Below are 16,605 nucleotides of genomic sequence, written 5' to 3' on the forward strand. Positions count from 1 at the left end.
CTGGGGCTTGCTTTTGTCACTTAACTTTATGTAACATAATGTAGAAATGTGTAGCTGTAGCTCATTTGTTTTCACTGCTCCCGAATATTCCACTGAGCGATTACACCACCCTGAATTCATCTGTCTTCCTGCCCTTGACTGTTTGGGTTGCTCCCATGGCCTTGTAGTTAGCACCCTTGAACATGTTTCTTTTTGCACATGTACAAAAGTTTCTCTTGGGTCCATGAGGTCACAGGCCTGGGCAAGGGCCTCCACCCCACTGCAGCACAGCCACCCCCTCTCTGAGCCTCAGTTTCTCCATCTGTAAAACAGAGATGACGGAATTCCTGCTGCACCTACAAGCAGGCCCAAGAAGGGGTTAAAAGATGAACCCAAGTGCACCTTCTTATCCTGGCAAAGGTCTGGTGCCGGGAAAGGGAAGTGGTGTACAAGCTGCAGGCCTGAGGGAGGGATGTAGCTCCTCTCCCACCTGAGTGGCCCCAGGCAGGTGGAGCACCCTTCATATCCACCCATGTTCTCTGCAGGGCGGGACCCGCCCAGGTCTGCTCGATGCCTGGATCACCCAGCCCACGCCTGGCAGGGAGAGGGGAGAGGAGGAATGTTTATTCTTCCCTTCTGGACAGAGCTCTCCCTCCTAAGCAGCCCTTCCCTCACTGCTGGCTGCTGTGCTTATGATCATGATTATGTGCATATAGTCATCAGTTTCTGAGCTGCAGCCCTCAGACTAGGCAGAGAAAGACCAGGCTGTTCAAGCCTCTTGTACTTTGCCCCAGGAGAAGGCTGTGGGGCCACCCCAGGCATCACCCCGAGCTGATTGGCTTAAAATTGTGTACCTAGTATGGCTGTGATTTAATAAACTTGGTTGCTTTCTTTCCCCAGGCAAAATTCCATTAATCCTCAGGCTAACAGACAGCAGATTAGAAAGGACAAGATGAGAGCTTCTGGGGCAAAGAGTAGTGAAAGAGAAGACCAGGAAACTGGAATGAGCAAGAAGGGGCAGGAGAAATGCCTGCAGGATGGGGCAGGGCAGTAGGGTACAGGTCACTGCTATGGGGCAGGTTCAACAGTATTTTCTAGGTGGCACTACAGGGTCACCTCCCCCACGCCCCCCACTGTGTGCTTAATAAGAAAAGGGTATTTGATGCATTTTATTTATATATATATATATACATATATATATGTATATGTATATATATATATATCTTTATTGATTTCAAAGAGAGTAAGGGAGAGGGAAAGAGGGAGAGAGAGACATCAATAATGAGAGTCATTGATCCGCTGCCTCCTGCATGCCCCCTACTGGAGATCGAGCCCGCAACCCCAGCATGTGCCCTGACCAGGAATCGAACCGAGGTCTTCTGGATCCTAGGTCCATGCTCAACCACTGAGCTATGCTTGGCCGCCTTGATGCATTTTAGAAAATGGCCTCCCTAAAATGAGTAAAACAAAACCCAGGGGATTAAGAGAATAAACTTCCATTATCTGGAAGAGTCTCAAGTAAAATTTAATTTCCTGAGACCACAGGATAATTGAGGCATTGGTCTAGTAGTGCCATCAACAATTTGACTTTGATGGCTTGAGATCTTAACTTTTTTTTTTTAAATATATCTTTATTGATTTCAGAGAGAGGAAGGGAGAGGGAGAGGGAGAGAGAGATAGAAACATCAATGATGAGAGTCATTGATCGGCTGCCTCCTGCACACCCTCCCCTGGGGACCAAGGCCGCAACCCAGGCATGTGCCCTGATGGGGAATTGAACCGCAATCTCCTGGATCATAGTTTGATGCTCAACCACTGAGCCACGCCTGCTGGGCAAGACCTTAAATTTTTTATATGATATGGCAGATGTGGAAACTAAGACCCAGGGAGATTGAGTGATTTTCCAAATGTCACACAGCATTAGGGTTACAATCAAGATTGCCTTGTAATCTGCTGCGCCAGGGACCTTCCCTGTCACTGTCCCTGTAGACCCCCTTCGTCCTTACTGTATATAGGCATTCAAGCAGCTACATTAAGGACACACACACACTCTGCCTTGAGCCCTAATTATGATGTTTCCAAATAGAGAACATTCTGAAATGTTGTAACTATTGATGTCTTTTACAGCCAACCTAGGTTCAGAGGTGCTCAGGAAGCTGGTTTATTCTAAACTCCCTGAAATAAATTTGCTGACTCAGGGTTCAGAATAATAGTAACTAGCCTTTAGACCATGGAGTGTAGCTCCCCCCACCCCTATTCTTTACCCCAGGGGTAACCAGATGCAAGCAAGCTACATTGGCCATGGACTTTGACTACAGTTCACATCAGGGGAGACCAGTTGTCCTGGGCACCTCCAATCCACAACATGTTCTGATTGGCAAGTTGCCCTCTCCCCTGCATAGAACCGGGCAAGTTGGGGCTGGAGTAGGAACATGGAGAGGTTTCGTCACCTCTAGTTTGGGTTTCCTCCCAGAAAGTGGGTCACTCCTTTGCCTACACAGCCTGAGGAGCTGCCTCCTGTTTCTTCTGAGTACCCAGAGGGGCAGGGCCACTCTCCCCTCCAGCTGTCCTGCTCCCATAACCTACCTGGCCCAATTTATTCAAATGATCCTTTAAGAAAAAAGGAATGTCTTTCCTCCAAATTAAATAAAAACAAAGAGGTAGGGAGAAGCCAAAAGGCATCCTTTCTGAGGCCTGATGCTGAGCAGGGAGAACCCGTGATGACTGGTTGCAGGCTTGGCACAGTCCTCACGTAGCACATGCTTGGTACACAACCGCAGCTATGACCACACTCCAGAGGTGTTCAGGACACCTCCCAGTGTCACCACCGTCCCTGAGGCAGTCCAAGTCCCACTCCTGACATTTAACTGTTCCCACCATTTCTGGTTTACTGCCTAGGACTCTATGTGCCTTGTGTTGCCTGCCCCATGGTGTCACTCCTCCCTGTCGGCTACAGCCTGGTTTGGAGGAATCCCTGCTGGCAAGGGGACAGGTGGAAAGTGTCTGCCACCTCCTTGAAGGCCCTAGGTGGTCCTTGGGCCCAGGACTGTCACAGTTGTCTTCCCCGGACCTAGAGAAGGATCAGGTCTATTCTTGCCATGTCTAGAGTACAGAGGACCACCTGGAGGGGCTGTGTTGGGGCATGTGGGAAGGAGGTTTCCGGGGGTGCTGAGTTTGGGGTCTTGGTGCAGCTGAGTAGGGCCATCACTCCCTGAGCTGGGGACACAGGAGGAGGTTAACAGGGATGCCTGATGTTTTTGGTGTCTCGGGCACCCAGACGGCTGAAAAGAGATAGGTAGAAACTCCGAGATACAGCAGGTGTAGATTCCAGGGTCAGAAGTGTGGCCATGAACAGGACCAGACAAGGGGTAGCGGGTGGAGGAGCGCTGGGAGGAGGGAGCCTCAGCAGTATGGAAAGCCCTCTGCCCTGTGGAGCAGCCCCCAGACTATGGGAGAGTGACATGCAGACAGGACAGCAGACGCTGAGAGGTACAGAGCCACTGCCTGGGAGACAAGTTCCCAAGTTGGCTCCTAAATGGAACGGGGTTCTGTGTGATTTTCCAGATTAGAGCAGGAGTTGTTTTTCTCCACAGACCCATTCTGTCTGCTCTGCCCCTTATCTCCCAGGCCCTGGCTCCCTGCCTGTGTCCAGCTCCGCCCCCGCCTGGCCCCAGAGGCCCAGCCAGTGTGGTTACTGTGTGATGGTGCAAAGTGCCCTTCCTGGAACTGCAGCTCCCTCCCCAACCCAGGCCACAAGCCAGCAGGCTGCTCTGTCCCAGGACACTTCATGCCATCCACTCCCTTAGCCTCTCCTTCACTCCACATCCCCCAGCCTAGGCCCTGTCTCTGGGGCTCCCCTAACCCCAGCTGCTCCTCTAGGCCAAGGAGAAGGGTAAGGGGAGCACAGGGTCCAAGCAGCAGGGCCCACGAAGAGCTGCCCTGGGCAGGGGAAGTGCCCAGCCCCAGTGTCCAGAGCACTCGGTCTCCCTGTACAGGCCTGGGGCTCATGGCCTATGAGGCAGGTGGGATAAGTGCCTGGCAGCCCAGCTCGGTTACACTGGCACCTGCTGCTGGACCCATCACACCCACCTCCCCTAGCACCAACCTGTGCTTCAGCCACAGCCAGTACACTGTGACCTTTCACCCTTTGGTGCTGGGCATGGGCCAGTCCTTCTGCCGAGGTGTCTTTTCCCAACCCTACTCCATCCACCACAAACCCCTTACCAGCCTTCTGAGAGAAGGAGAGAGACGCCACTTAAACATCTTACTTCCCCCAAGGGAGCCTCTCCAGACTTGCACAGATCGGGGTGAGCACCACAATTCATGCCCTGTGTCTCCGTGTCTCTTCTGGGTGGGCGCTGTGACTGTGTGCCACCCCTCTAGGCTGTGGGTTCCTCAGTGGAGGGGCCCTGCCTCCCTCTCCTTGGGTGTTCTGTGCCTGATGTGGGGCCTGTGCTGGGGTTGCTGTTCAGAGAATGTGGGATGGATGGATGGATGGATGGATGGATGGATGGATGGATGGATGGATGGATGGATGGAGACAGAAGCAGGCTGCAGGAATGTGGGTGGGGCCTGGGGAGACGGCTTCAGCAAGTGAGGGTTAGGAGTGCCATGTGGGAGAAGGAGCAGGTCCAGTGGCCAAGCCCATGCCAACCCTCAAAGCCCCTTGTCTTCCTCTTGTAGATGAAGATGACGCCAACAGACTCGGGGAGAAGGTGATCCTTCGGGAGCAGGTGAAGGAGCTCTTCAATGAGAAATACGGTCAGTTTCCCAGGGCAGCGCCCATGGGGCAGTCTGTGGAGCCAGTCTTCCTGGGTGGCCCCTCCTCCCTCGGCAGCCAGCTGGCCTCCGGTTGCCCCCAGCTGGCCTGCCAGCTCCTTGGGGACATAGTTGCTCTGCCCATGATTGATAGAAACTGATCCTTCATTCCCCCTGTCGGAGAAGGGGAAAGAGCCCCAGTCTGTGGTGTGCAAGGCAACCACAGCAGTCAGCATTTCTGCTCCTCTGGGGCTGGGCTGTGTGGCAGAGGCCGTGGCCCACAGCCAAGTGCTTATGCACATACCCGTCTGCCCAACCAGCACTTAGCCCTGAGGACTCCAGAGCAAGGAGTCTGCTCCAGCCGTCAGGGGGCTCAGTCTGTGGAGGGCGATGGACATGGGAAAGATGAGCGCCAGGAGATGCTAGGCCCTGTGCTGAAGGCATCCAGGGCAGAGCCCAGGAGGGGACAGTTAAGAACGCTGTTACAACTGATACAGCACTTTCTAGGTTATTAAGTGCCAGGCTGTACCAGGTGCTATACATGCGTTACATTTTATGTGTGAGGAATTTAGCATTATCTTCATTTTGCGTTATAGCAGAGGAGATATAACAGTAAATTTTTACAAGGAAGAATTTCAGAGAGTGAGAAGGGAAAAGAAAATTCAGCGGTGTGGCCAAGAAGGAGGGGAAGGGGCTGGGAGGGGGAGGGCCAAGCTTCTCTGGCTAGGTGAACAGGAAAGCCCCTCCAAGAGGCACTATTTTAACTGAGACTTCAATATCAAGAGGGGACAAACACTCAAGGGAAAGCGTGCCAGACAGAGGGAGCAGCTCTGTGACTGGGGACCAGGGAGAAGGCCAGAGGGCCAGGAGCATGAGCAAGAGGCAGGGAGGTTCCTGGTGCGGCAGAGAGGTGGGCAGGCCTGAGGCGAGTCAGGGTTTCATTTTGAGAGTAAGTGGGAAGCCTCTCTGCTGGTGGTTCGTGTGTTGTCTTTTTCGCTTTTTATTTTGGAACCAGTTTTCAAGCACACGCAAAAGCGGAAAGAATGACATAACGGCCCACCCTGTAACCCAAACCCAGCTTCTATGATTACCAGCATTTTGCCCGTCTTATTTTATCTATTTCCACATACTCACTTTGCTATTTTTAATACTTTAAATCTAAGACATCATATAAACATAAAAGTAGTGGATTTTAAGCAGCTACCAAGTCCTCATTTGTCCGCTCTAGGTGTGCACATTTTTTAAAAATATGTTTTTATTGATTTTTAGAGAGGGATAGAAAAAAACATCAATGAGAGAGAAATATCATCAATCGCCCTCCTCCTGCACACCCCCCACTGGGGATCGAGCCCACAACCCAGGCATGTGTCCTGACCGGGAATCAAAGCAATGACCTCTTGGTTCCTGGGTCGACGCTCAACCCTGAGCTACACCAGCCAGGCTAGGTGTGCACATTTAACTAATCATTGCATCAGGCACATGTGATGGTACCTGTTTCATTAGCATTGGGTATTAGGTTTTTAGTTTTACTAATTATATTTTTTAAATGGGGTGTGTGTGTGTGTGTGTGTGTGTGTGTTGACTTTTAAACTCTCTCTGGGGTGTGATGGCTGCTGCACTGGACTCTGCCAAGTTGCAGACCTTCCCCAGAGGGCTTGACCTTCTACAGGGGACATCTTCTCCATCCCTGACCCCCTGTGCCCTCTAGGTGAGGCCCTGGGCCTGAACCGGCCTGTGCTGGTTCCTTACAAACTGATCCGGGACAGCCCAGATGCCGTCGAGGTCACAGGACTGCCTGATGACATCCCTTTCCGGAACCCCAACACATACGACATCCACCGGCTGGAGAAGATCCTGAAGGCCCGGGAGCATGTCCGCATGGTCATCATCAACCAGCTCCAGTGAGTGCCCCTAGCACCTGGGCTGGGTGAGAAAAGTGGGTGGGGGCCACGGGAAAGGGTGCTGCCTGGATCCGAGAGGGGAATGCCCAAAGCAGGCCCCTCCAAGAGTTGGGGAAGGGGAGAGTGAGATTAAGAGACCTATCATGCAGTCGTACGGAATGCAGGAGACAGGCTAGTTTAACACTCAAATCTTAAAGCTAAGGGAAACTGACACCCAGATCAAGGAAAGGGACAGTGGAAGTCACAGTGGGTCAGCTTGGCTTCAGACCCAGGTAGCTTACTCTGTCCAGGTTGCTATAACGAAATACTGTAAACCAGGTAGCTTAACAAAAACTTATTTCTCATAGTTCTGGAGGCTGGGAAGGTGCCAGCAGATTCACTTTCTGCTTTATAGATGACCATCTTCTCCCTGTGTCCTCACATGGTAGAAGGGACAAGGGGGCTCTCTGGGGTCTCTTTTATAAGGCATCAATCCCATTCATGACAGCTCCATCCTCGTGACCTAATCACCTCCCAAAGGCCACACCTCCTAATACCATCACATTGGAGACTAAGTTTCAACATTGAATTTGGGGGGGACACAGACACTTAGTCTGTATCACCAGGTATTCTGATTATAACCCTTTTCTACTGAAACACACAGCCTCAACAGTCATGCGTGTTAGTTTATTTTTAAAATTTTCATTAAATTTGACCTTCTGACTCTATCATTAATTTTTACCCATTTTAATGGTATTTATAAAATAACTCATTTAAGCCCTGGCTGGTGTTGCTCAGCGGTTGGAGCATTGGCCCATGCACCAAAGGGTCACAGGTTTGATTCCCGGTCAAGGGCATGTACCTGGGTTGCAAGTTCGATCCCTGGCCCTGGTCCGGGCATGTATAGGAGGCAACCAACCAGTGTGTCTCTCTCACATCAATGTTTCTCTCTCTCTCCCCCTCCCTCCCTCCCGCTCTAAAAAAAAATAAATATCAGTCATTTAATATTCCCATTACCCAGAGATAACCATTGTCCATATTTTATTTTTATTTTTATTTATTCTTGTCCATATATTACCATATATCCTTATAGTCTTTGGGTTTTTTTTTAAATAGAATAGTTTGTTTATTTTCAAATTTAAAAACAAAGTAGGAAAATCCAAAAAGGTAGAAGAAGATAATCCATAACTCCCCTCTTCAGAGTTCACATTGTGGTGTGTTTCTTCCATATTTTTCCCCAACACAAATTTCCTTTTCAGTTTCACACTAGATGTTTTAAAATTAAAATAATATTTACATGTGTACAAAAAAAGTCAAATCATTCAAAAAGGTCTTCAATGAAGAATAGAGGTTTCCTTCCCCTCCCTCCACTCCCTGAAGTAACAACTGGAAAATACAGGAAATCATAGAAGGAAATGCCCACCACCCCACCCCCCACAGGCCAACCTGACAGAGAAAACTGCACAGACATTCTGGGGCTTTCCTTCCACGTTTCCACTTTTCTTTTCTTTTAATGCCTCTTAGACATGCTTTTGGGGAAAATGAAACTGAGATCATACAGTATTTATTTGCAGACTAAATAAAACTTGATGTCTCCTGTCTGGCGGTCTTGATTGCACGGGAGCGTTGTTTGTGTCCATGATAATTTCCTTTAATGACTGTACAGATGGACCATATTGTCTCTACTGATGGACATTTGGGTTGTGTCTAAGGTTTTTTTTGGTTTATATAAATAATGCTGCCAGTAAAATAATCAATAAAATAAAAATAAAAGATTTGTAAAAATTAATGCTGTGATGAATATCCATTTACAGAAATCTAGGCACACATTTCTGATCACTGAGTGAGACCACACCCTTGCTTTGTAGATGAGGGAACCAGACCCCAAGAGGCCATTTGCCTGGCACAGCACTTAATCAGGCCAGGCTGACTATTCTCCGCCTGTCTGCTCTGTGGGGAGAGCCGGTGCTGACCATTTTCATCTGGGTCTTACCTGGCTATACTCCAGCAGCTTTGGTAGCATCTCATCTCACAAGAGATGTCCATATTCAGGATGCAGGTGAGAAGGAAAAGGGAAAACCTCGTTTTCTAACTGCCACCTCATTTCTTTTTCAGACCCTTTGCAGAAATCTGCAATGACGCTAAGGTTCCAGGTAAGTCAGGGGCTGAAGGAGCCACCCTTCTACCTCTCAGGGGCCATCTGTGGACTTATAGCAGATGGCATGCAACAGGTGGCTGGCAACCTAGAGAAAAGTATATCCCTCCCACCAAGTACTTCTCCAGGTAACCTGAGATCTCCATCTGCAGGGCCAGTATTCCCAGGAGGCCCCAGGAAGCCTGTAGGTGCCCTTTGGAGGGGGCCCTGCCACAGCACAGCTGAGCATGTCAGATCAACTAGAAAGGAAGGATGAGGGACCGGCTGGAACCAGGAGGAGGGGATGTCAGGCTCATGGAAGCCACCTGGGGAGAGAAGGGGTGATGAGACTGGCAGGGGTAGGGTAGGTGGGTGCTTCCTGAGACTGCCCTCAATTCTGCCTGCATTTGCAGGGCACATGCCTGCACCTGCCACTGGGCTTTTAGAACCTTTCAGTTCGCAGGAACCTGGGAAACTGTCTGGTACAACAGTTCTGATTAAGAAGATGTGTGATAGGACTCAAGATGATGTACCCCTGGGTGATTAGGAGATGTGCCGTCATTGTACAGCTGGGAAACTGAAGCCAGAGATGGGGAAGGACTTGCCAAGGCCACATAGTGAGTTGGTAGCCACCCAGAGCCCTGTGTCCAGACTATCTGTCTGAATCGCAGGCCACTGTGGACTGCAGGCTCCAGCGTGGCTGCTTGGTGGGAACAGTAGTGGGATTCAGCAAGGCCACCCCACCCCAGCCTGAAACCTGAGACCCCCAACTCCAGATAGGTCCAGGTTCACCTGAATCGCCACTGCCTGGGGTGGCACGGCCCAACCAGAGACCACCTCCTCCTGTCATGTGCCCATCAAAAGGACGGGGCAGGCCACCAGGCACTTGGAGTAGGGAGGTGACTGGGTTTGGGAGCTGCTCCCAGGTCAAAAGCAGAGACACAGAAGGCCCTGAGGAGGCCTCAAGGAGGAGGAGAGTTTGGGACGAAGTATCAGAGGATAGATGCAGTCACTTGCATCCACCACTCCCCCACCATGGCCGTCTATAAGGCCTATAGTACCCACGCTGGCCACAGCCCAAGGCCAGCACCTCTGACTTCTTTTTAACGGGGAGCTGAAAAGGGTCTCCTAGGTACCTGCAAACTGAAAGATTCTATTTTTTTTAATCCTCACCCAAGGATATTTTTTTCTATTGCTTTTTACAGAGAGAAGAAGGGAGAAGGAGGGAGAGGGAGAGAGAGAGAGAGAGGCATTGATGCGAGAGAGACACATAGATTGGTTGCCTCCTGCATGCCTGCAATCGAGCCTGCAACAGAGGACCCTTCAGTCCACAGGCCAACACTCTAACCACTGAGCAAGACTGTCTGGGGCTGAAAGAGTCTAAAGCCCAGGGTCTGCTATAGGCATGTGCCCTGCAAATGCCCAGCCAGTCTCCAGCAGCACTCACTGCCTCCCACAAAATTCCCTCCTCCCTAGCTCACAGCCTGGGCTCTCCTGCCTTCAGAGTCTTCTATTTCCCGGGGCCTCTATTTATATCACATCACAGACCCCCAGGCTTTGGTTTTTCTTCAGCTGGGCAAACAATTGCCCATGGGCCCAGCCTGCCTTCCTGCTGTGTCATTAAGACCCTTCTGGTGGGCTGTATTAGGTTTCTACTCAGTAACTGGTCCACTCAGTCAAGCGCCAAGCCCCACTTATGTAGCACACAGCTGCAAATCTTTTTTATAAGTCTTACCTGTATCAGTTCAATTCAGCAGTAACAAAACACCTGCTGAGTCCTGCTCTGTGCTGGGCTTGGTACTGGGCTCTTCCACACACGTAATCTCCTTGGCGTCTCACAGCACACTGTTCCCCGCTTTAGGCTCAGAGAGCTTAACCAGTTTCCCAGGGTCATACAGCTGGTAAGTGGTAGCAGTGAAATTTGAACTTGAGACTTAAGGCTCTAAAACGAGGTTTTTTTACACTGGGACACTGCCTTATCCACTTGTACCTGTGAACTGTCATCTGTCACAGCATGGTCAGGTTAGGGTGATCACATATCTGAAATAACAGAAGCAATAATATCGATACCAGTTCTCAGTTTCTGAGGATTTATTGGAGGCCGGGCACATAATCTCATGGGACCCTCCCAGCAGCTCTGTAGAATCTTTACATTTTCCTGGCACAGAAAGAAAGATGCAGGGCATTTAGTGACTCTCCCAACGCCCAAGTCGTGCGGTCCCAGAGGCTGTGCTCTTCCCCGTGGGCTTCCCGGCCCCAGGGGGGATCCTGGGAGTGCTGGGGAGGCCTCGCCGGGAGTGAGGACAGTGTTAGCAGAGGCACGCGGGCAGGTGGGAGCAGGTGGGGGCAGGACAAGCGGGCTGTGGGGCCTGGCTAGGGAAGGAGGCTCGAGAGAGGGGCCTCAGCTGGTGGGTTGGGGGCTTTGGCTTCTGAGAAGGGGACTTTAAACCTGAAACACAAAGGCCTTCTGCAGGGTGGCTGGGGAGGCCCAGACACAATGGTCTTGGCCTCCAGCGTCAGCAACATTTTCTCCCACCAGCCAAAGACAGCAGCATCCCCAAGCGCAAGAGAAAGCGGGTCTCCGAAGGGAACTCGGTCTCCTCTTCCTCCTCGTCTTCCTCTTCCTCTTCCTCCAACCCAGAGTCCGTGGCGTCCACCAACCAGATCTCACTCGTGGTAAAGTTGCACAGACCTGGACCTGACCACTCTTCTTTCTGGCCCTGTACTCGGGCAGGGCCATCCACTGTGAGATGTGGGTTTGGGGTACAGGGAGGCACTGGACTCTGAGTGGGCTTCACAGCCTGGGGTTCCAGACACAGCTGCCTGATCTACCCACAGGGTAGTCCACCCTATTCATCGGGGCCTCACGGTTGCCCCGGCAGAAAGTCACATCCCCACTGAGCAGGTGGGCAAGCCAAGGCTGAGAGAGGTAAAGGACCTGCCCACTCTCCTGGGCAGTGCCAAAGCAGGACCCCAGGCCGAGTCCCAGGTTTTCGGGGCAGTCAGATGCTAGGCTAATCTCTGCGCTCACGTCTCATGCTCCAAACCCACCACAGCCCTGGGAGGTGTGGGTGCTGCCCACAGTGTGTAGATGAGGAAAACGAGAGTCGGAGGCTGGCTCATTCTGTGGCCTCACTACCGCCAGTGGTGGGTGGAAAACCCACCGGCAAAACTCCACCTGTTTTGCCATGTGGCTGGGTTTGGTTCTCCCCACCCAAGAGGAAAACCTCATTCAGGGCATACGCTGAGAGTTCTTTCTGATTTCAAAATATTAGCTTTGAAATCCTGAGTCCAAATGGGGAAAATACTGGGACACATTTGGAAAAGATTTTTTTGAGATATAATTGACATACGACATTATATTAGTTTCAGGTGCACAACATTATGATTCCATATTTGTATATATTGTGAAGTGATCACCATGATAAGTAGTTAGCATATGGTTATAGAATTTTTTTTTCTTGTAGATTTCAGGATTTCTGTATCCTTTGACCATGTTTTCCTTCATTCCCTTCCTGGAAACCCCCAAAGTTCAGGCTTTGCCTTTCTCACTGCATGGGTGTGTAAGTGCCCACCAAGGGTTACTAGCTCCTCCCACACCCCAGAGAGACAGGACATCTTTGGAGCATGAGGCCTAGAGGGAGCTGTGTTTATGGGAATGACCACCTGTTCTGAGCCAATCCCCAGTTCCCTCTGGCCTTCATGTCTGGTCCACATGATTAGCCCCCTGCAACACAAATGGGAACAGGTCAGAAGGCTCCAGCCCAGGCTCCATGGCTTCTGGTGAACTGTGTGACCTTAGACAGGTCACGTCCCCTCTCTGGGCCTTCAGCAGCCTCAAAATAAATAGCATCTGAGGAAACCCTTCAGAAAGCAGAGTTAAGGGTTCTGGTGTTCTTTCTACATCACCTGGAATCCTAACCGGGACTATTTGTCCCCCTCTCTCTAGCAATGGCCAATGTACATGGTGGACTATGCCGGCCTGAACGTGCAGCTGCCGGGACCTCTGAATTACTAGACCTCAGTGCTGAATCAGGACCTCACTCAGAAAGACTAAAGGAAATGTAATTTATGTACAAAATGTATATTCGGATATGTATCGATGCCTTTTAGTTTTTCCAATGATTTTTACACTATATTCCTGCCACCAAGGTCTTTTTAAATAAGTAAAAAAAAAAAAAAAAAAAAGCGTTGCCTTTGCTCTTAACTGTTGCGTCTTCTCTTTTAGAATTGCAACTGCAGCTGTCCCTAGGGTGAGGTCAGGAAACCCAGCTCAGGTGGCCTGCCAATACCATCTTTCCTTGCCAAAGTAGTGGTCCCTGACCATTGGGCCCTAGTGTCTGGGTACAGACTCCACTCATTTCTCTGCTGCTGGGCCCATGTGACCTCAGGAAGAGGGGCTTTGTAATGCCAAGTGCCAGACCAGCCCTCAAGCACACAGTGTGGTAGGGGGCTATCTTGGCCCCAATAACTCAGGTGAAGTCAAACTTGTCAAGTATGATCATGAAGTGTGGGATCTCCATGGCTGGAGGGAAGGCATCTTGGAGAAGGGGCTTTGGGTTGGGCCTGGAGAGTAGGGTGGAGTTTTGATATAGCTCAAGGTGTTTGAGTAGCAGAATGATGGGTCATATTTGCATCTCAGAAAGACCGCTTTGGTGGCAAGTGGAAAAGTGTTAAAAGAGGTAAGACTAGAGGCAGAAACATAAGGGCTTGGCACACGGGTTGCTCATTCGCTCCTGGTGGAAAAGAGGCATGTGTGCTGAGGGTCCTTTCGAGGAAGGGCAGGGTGCCCTGGGAGCACAAGGCAGGGCATCCTCACCTAGTGCAGAATCGGGAAACAGTCCTTGAAGCTGAGACTTGAAGAGCACATTAGGAGTTGGTGGGACAAAGTGAGGAGAGATGGGGCAGATGGTGTTCTAGGAGAAGAGAGCCACATGTACAAAGGCAGGGAGGTTGGAACGAGACCCCGGAGCATTCCAGGAACAGGAAGAAGTCACTGGTGCAGGGGGCTTGAGAGTGGCTGGAGGTGAGATAGAGGGTAGGTGGGGCAGGCGGCAGGCTGTGAACATGGTGCTGCACTGAAAGGGTGAGTTGGGACAGAAATGCAGCCTGAGTTCTGCTGACCCAGGGGTACACTCTGGGGCCAGGATTCATCCTTTTTCTCACAGGCTTATGGGGGGGGGGGGGAGCTGGGGAGGGCGACAGCTGAGAGTACCAGAGGAGAAAGGGGAGAGCCAAGACCAGAACCACATTTTGGAAGGGTTTGCCTTCCTGCAGAGAGGAAAGGTCAGAGGTGAGAGAAGCTGGAAGACCACGTGGGAGGCTCTTACCCTTGTTCTAGCAAGAGCTGGCAGTGGTTTGGGCCACTTAGAGAGCAACAAGGTCAGCCAGCAGAACTTGAAGGTCAATTGGTGTGGAATGCTGGGGTGTGGAGGGGTCAGGGTGACCACAGGATCCAGCCAAGGTCCAGCAAGAGGTCTTAGACCTGGAACTGGGTTCTGAGTCAACTGAGTACATGATCCAAACAGTCCAGTGGCTTCTGCCAGCCCTCTGGGTCAGCCTTGTGCCCAGAGCTGGGAGGGAAGGCTCAGCCTTCTGGACTCTGCTTCCTCCTGGAAGATGATGGAAGAAGCCAGAAACCATAAGCTTGGCAGGCCCCACACAAACTATCCCTTTTTCCCAGGGTGCCACCACCTCCCTCCCACATCCCAGTGGCCCCAGGACTGGCCAGGGCCCTCCATCCTCAGGCCCCTGCCTTGGGCCAGGTCTTTTCTCTCCAGAATCAGGGGAAGGTCAACCCCCTACACTAACCACCACCCTCAGGGCAGACACTGCCCATGAAATAAAGGCCAGCCTAGCAGCTGACACCCTGCCTTCAGCCCCCCTCTCCTGGAACCCGGCCTTCCCCTATCTAACCTTGTCTCTCCCCGAATTAAAAACCTCCATGCTTCTCCTACCCCGTATCACCGAGTGCAAACTTCTAAACCCTGCGTTCCAGGCTCCTCCCGGTCGCTCCCCCAGCCCTGCCCTCATCCCACGGTTCTGTCCCCGTCTTCTCCACGGCAGCCACCACCGGCAGCGAGTGGCTGCAGCCTGGGCACCAGTCTCCCCGCGGCCGTCCTGGGGCCTGCCCCCCGCAACCCTCCCAGCGGCCGGCTGGCGCCTCTCGTCGTCTAGACCGAGCCCGGCCGCCTCCGCCCCGCGCTCAGATCCGCGGCCAGCGCCGGAAGCGGCTCCCGCGGGGCGGGCGGGCGGCCGGGCGGAGGCGCTCCCGGGGGGCGGGGGGGGCGCGGCCTCGCGCCCGGGCGGCTGCGCGGGGAGGCGGGGACCCGGGGATAATAGCCGCGGACCCTGATCCAGGGGCGCTGCGGCCCGCAGAGCCCCCCCAGCCGTCTCCTTTCACTCGCACTGCGGACTCCTGCAATTAAGCGGGTTGGTGCGGCAAACCCTCGCCTTGGTGCCCGACCTCATTCCATAAATTTAGAAGGGGATCCCCGCCCCCCACTCAAAGCTCTTGAACCAGGAGGTGGCCCGCGTCAGCTTCTCCTCCCGCCCCGGGAGCTCCGGCCTTGGGAGCTGTGTCCCGGCGGAGGGCAGAGGACAGGGCACGAGCTTGGGGCCCTGGCCGCCTGCCCGCCTGCTTTGCTCGGCCCGATCCACGGGGGCGGCTTCCCGAGCCTTTCCTCGCAAGCGCTCCCAGCTTTCTGCCGCACAGCCCAGATGCTGTTTATGCAACCTCTCCAGAATCTCAGTGTACTGTACTTTTTAAAGGGATTTGATTCAAAGCACTCATTCTTTAATTAAACTTCATTTAGCTGCCATCTGTCTGGGTTCAAAATGGCTTCGTGTTTTGCAACTCTAAATGAGAATTGTTATTGGATTTGTAAACACATCCACACACACACAAAATCACAAAACACTTTCAAAAGTAATAAATGAGGAATGTGCGGAAGGAGTGTTAGGAGCTGCATCTTAAACATTCTAATTGCTGGAGAATGTATTCTGGTGCGTACATAATCATTTTATATACAAATCTTTGTATAAAAATCTGGTATCAATGAAAAGATCGAGATTATAGAAAATGCCAGAATTATATCTGACTGAAAACAGTAATAAAGCAATAATCAGTGCAGGGACAAAGCTAGGGTGAGGCATGTGGGGAGGGGGGAAGAGGGGAAGACGACGGAGGGGCGGCAGCTCTCACTGCACCTGCTCCCATGCCGAAGCCTCCCTCTCTGCCCAGGTGCCTGACTTCTGCAAAACAGAGGTGGGTGATCCTGAGTTCCAGTGGCAGGGGCTTCACAACAACCCTGAAAAATATCTTTTTTTTTTTTTTTAAGGAGTCAAAATTTTATTAATGATAGTCTACTGCCTCCAAAATGGAGGGTCCCCTCCCTCCCACCTGGCCGAGGCAAAGAAGGAGAAAGAAAAGAATGAGAGGAATGATAGCCCCTCTTTTAAGCTTCATGTTATGGTCCAATAAAAGAATGGTTTTTTGGGAAAATGACATTAAGGATTTTTCAATGGAGAAACTGAGGCATGAAGACAGTAAAGGAGCAGGACTGGAGGCTCTGGTCTCTGGGCAGGAAGCTCTTAAGATACAAGCACCGCTCTTGTTGGCAATGTTCTGGGGAATTGAAGTTATGAGGATACAGAAGTGGGGACTGCAGAGAGGTTGAGGTGTGGACTGAAACAGGACTCCAACAACCCCGAGATTCTGCATAATTTGGCCCCTGCGCCTTGCTTCTCTGGTCTCATTTCCTGGGCCATCTCCACATCACCGCCTTTCTGTCACGCAGGGTTGGGGGTTCATCTTTCATTTCCTCAAAACAGCCTCCCCTTCCCAACTCATAG

The 16,605-nt window shown here is 51.6% G+C and overlaps 1 protein-coding gene across 3 annotated transcripts in view; it reads left to right on the plus strand.

Moving 5' to 3' along the window:
* GTF2IRD1 (GTF2I repeat domain containing 1) overlaps positions 1–12,947 on the plus strand; it is a 99,172-nt gene extending 86,225 nt beyond the window's left edge. For 2 of the 3 annotated variants that reach the window (XM_087815603.1, XM_087815605.1), the window contains 4 exons: positions 4,663–4,740; positions 6,446–6,638; positions 8,733–8,770; positions 11,291–12,694. In XM_087815603.1, the coding sequence (XP_087671729.1) occupies positions 4,663–4,740; positions 6,446–6,638; positions 8,733–8,770; positions 11,291–11,538 (557 nt within the window). In that variant the 3' untranslated portion in view covers positions 11,539–12,694. The other variant, XM_087815604.1, reaches the window with a different exon arrangement.
* The last annotated feature ends 3,658 nt before the right edge of the window (positions 12,948–16,605 follow it).

The sequence above is a fragment of the Miniopterus natalensis genome, chromosome 3, assembly GCF_054644295.1.
Source record: "Miniopterus natalensis isolate mMinNat1 chromosome 3, mMinNat1.hap1, whole genome shotgun sequence".
Classification (NCBI taxonomy): Eukaryota; Metazoa; Chordata; class Mammalia; order Chiroptera; family Miniopteridae; genus Miniopterus; species Miniopterus natalensis.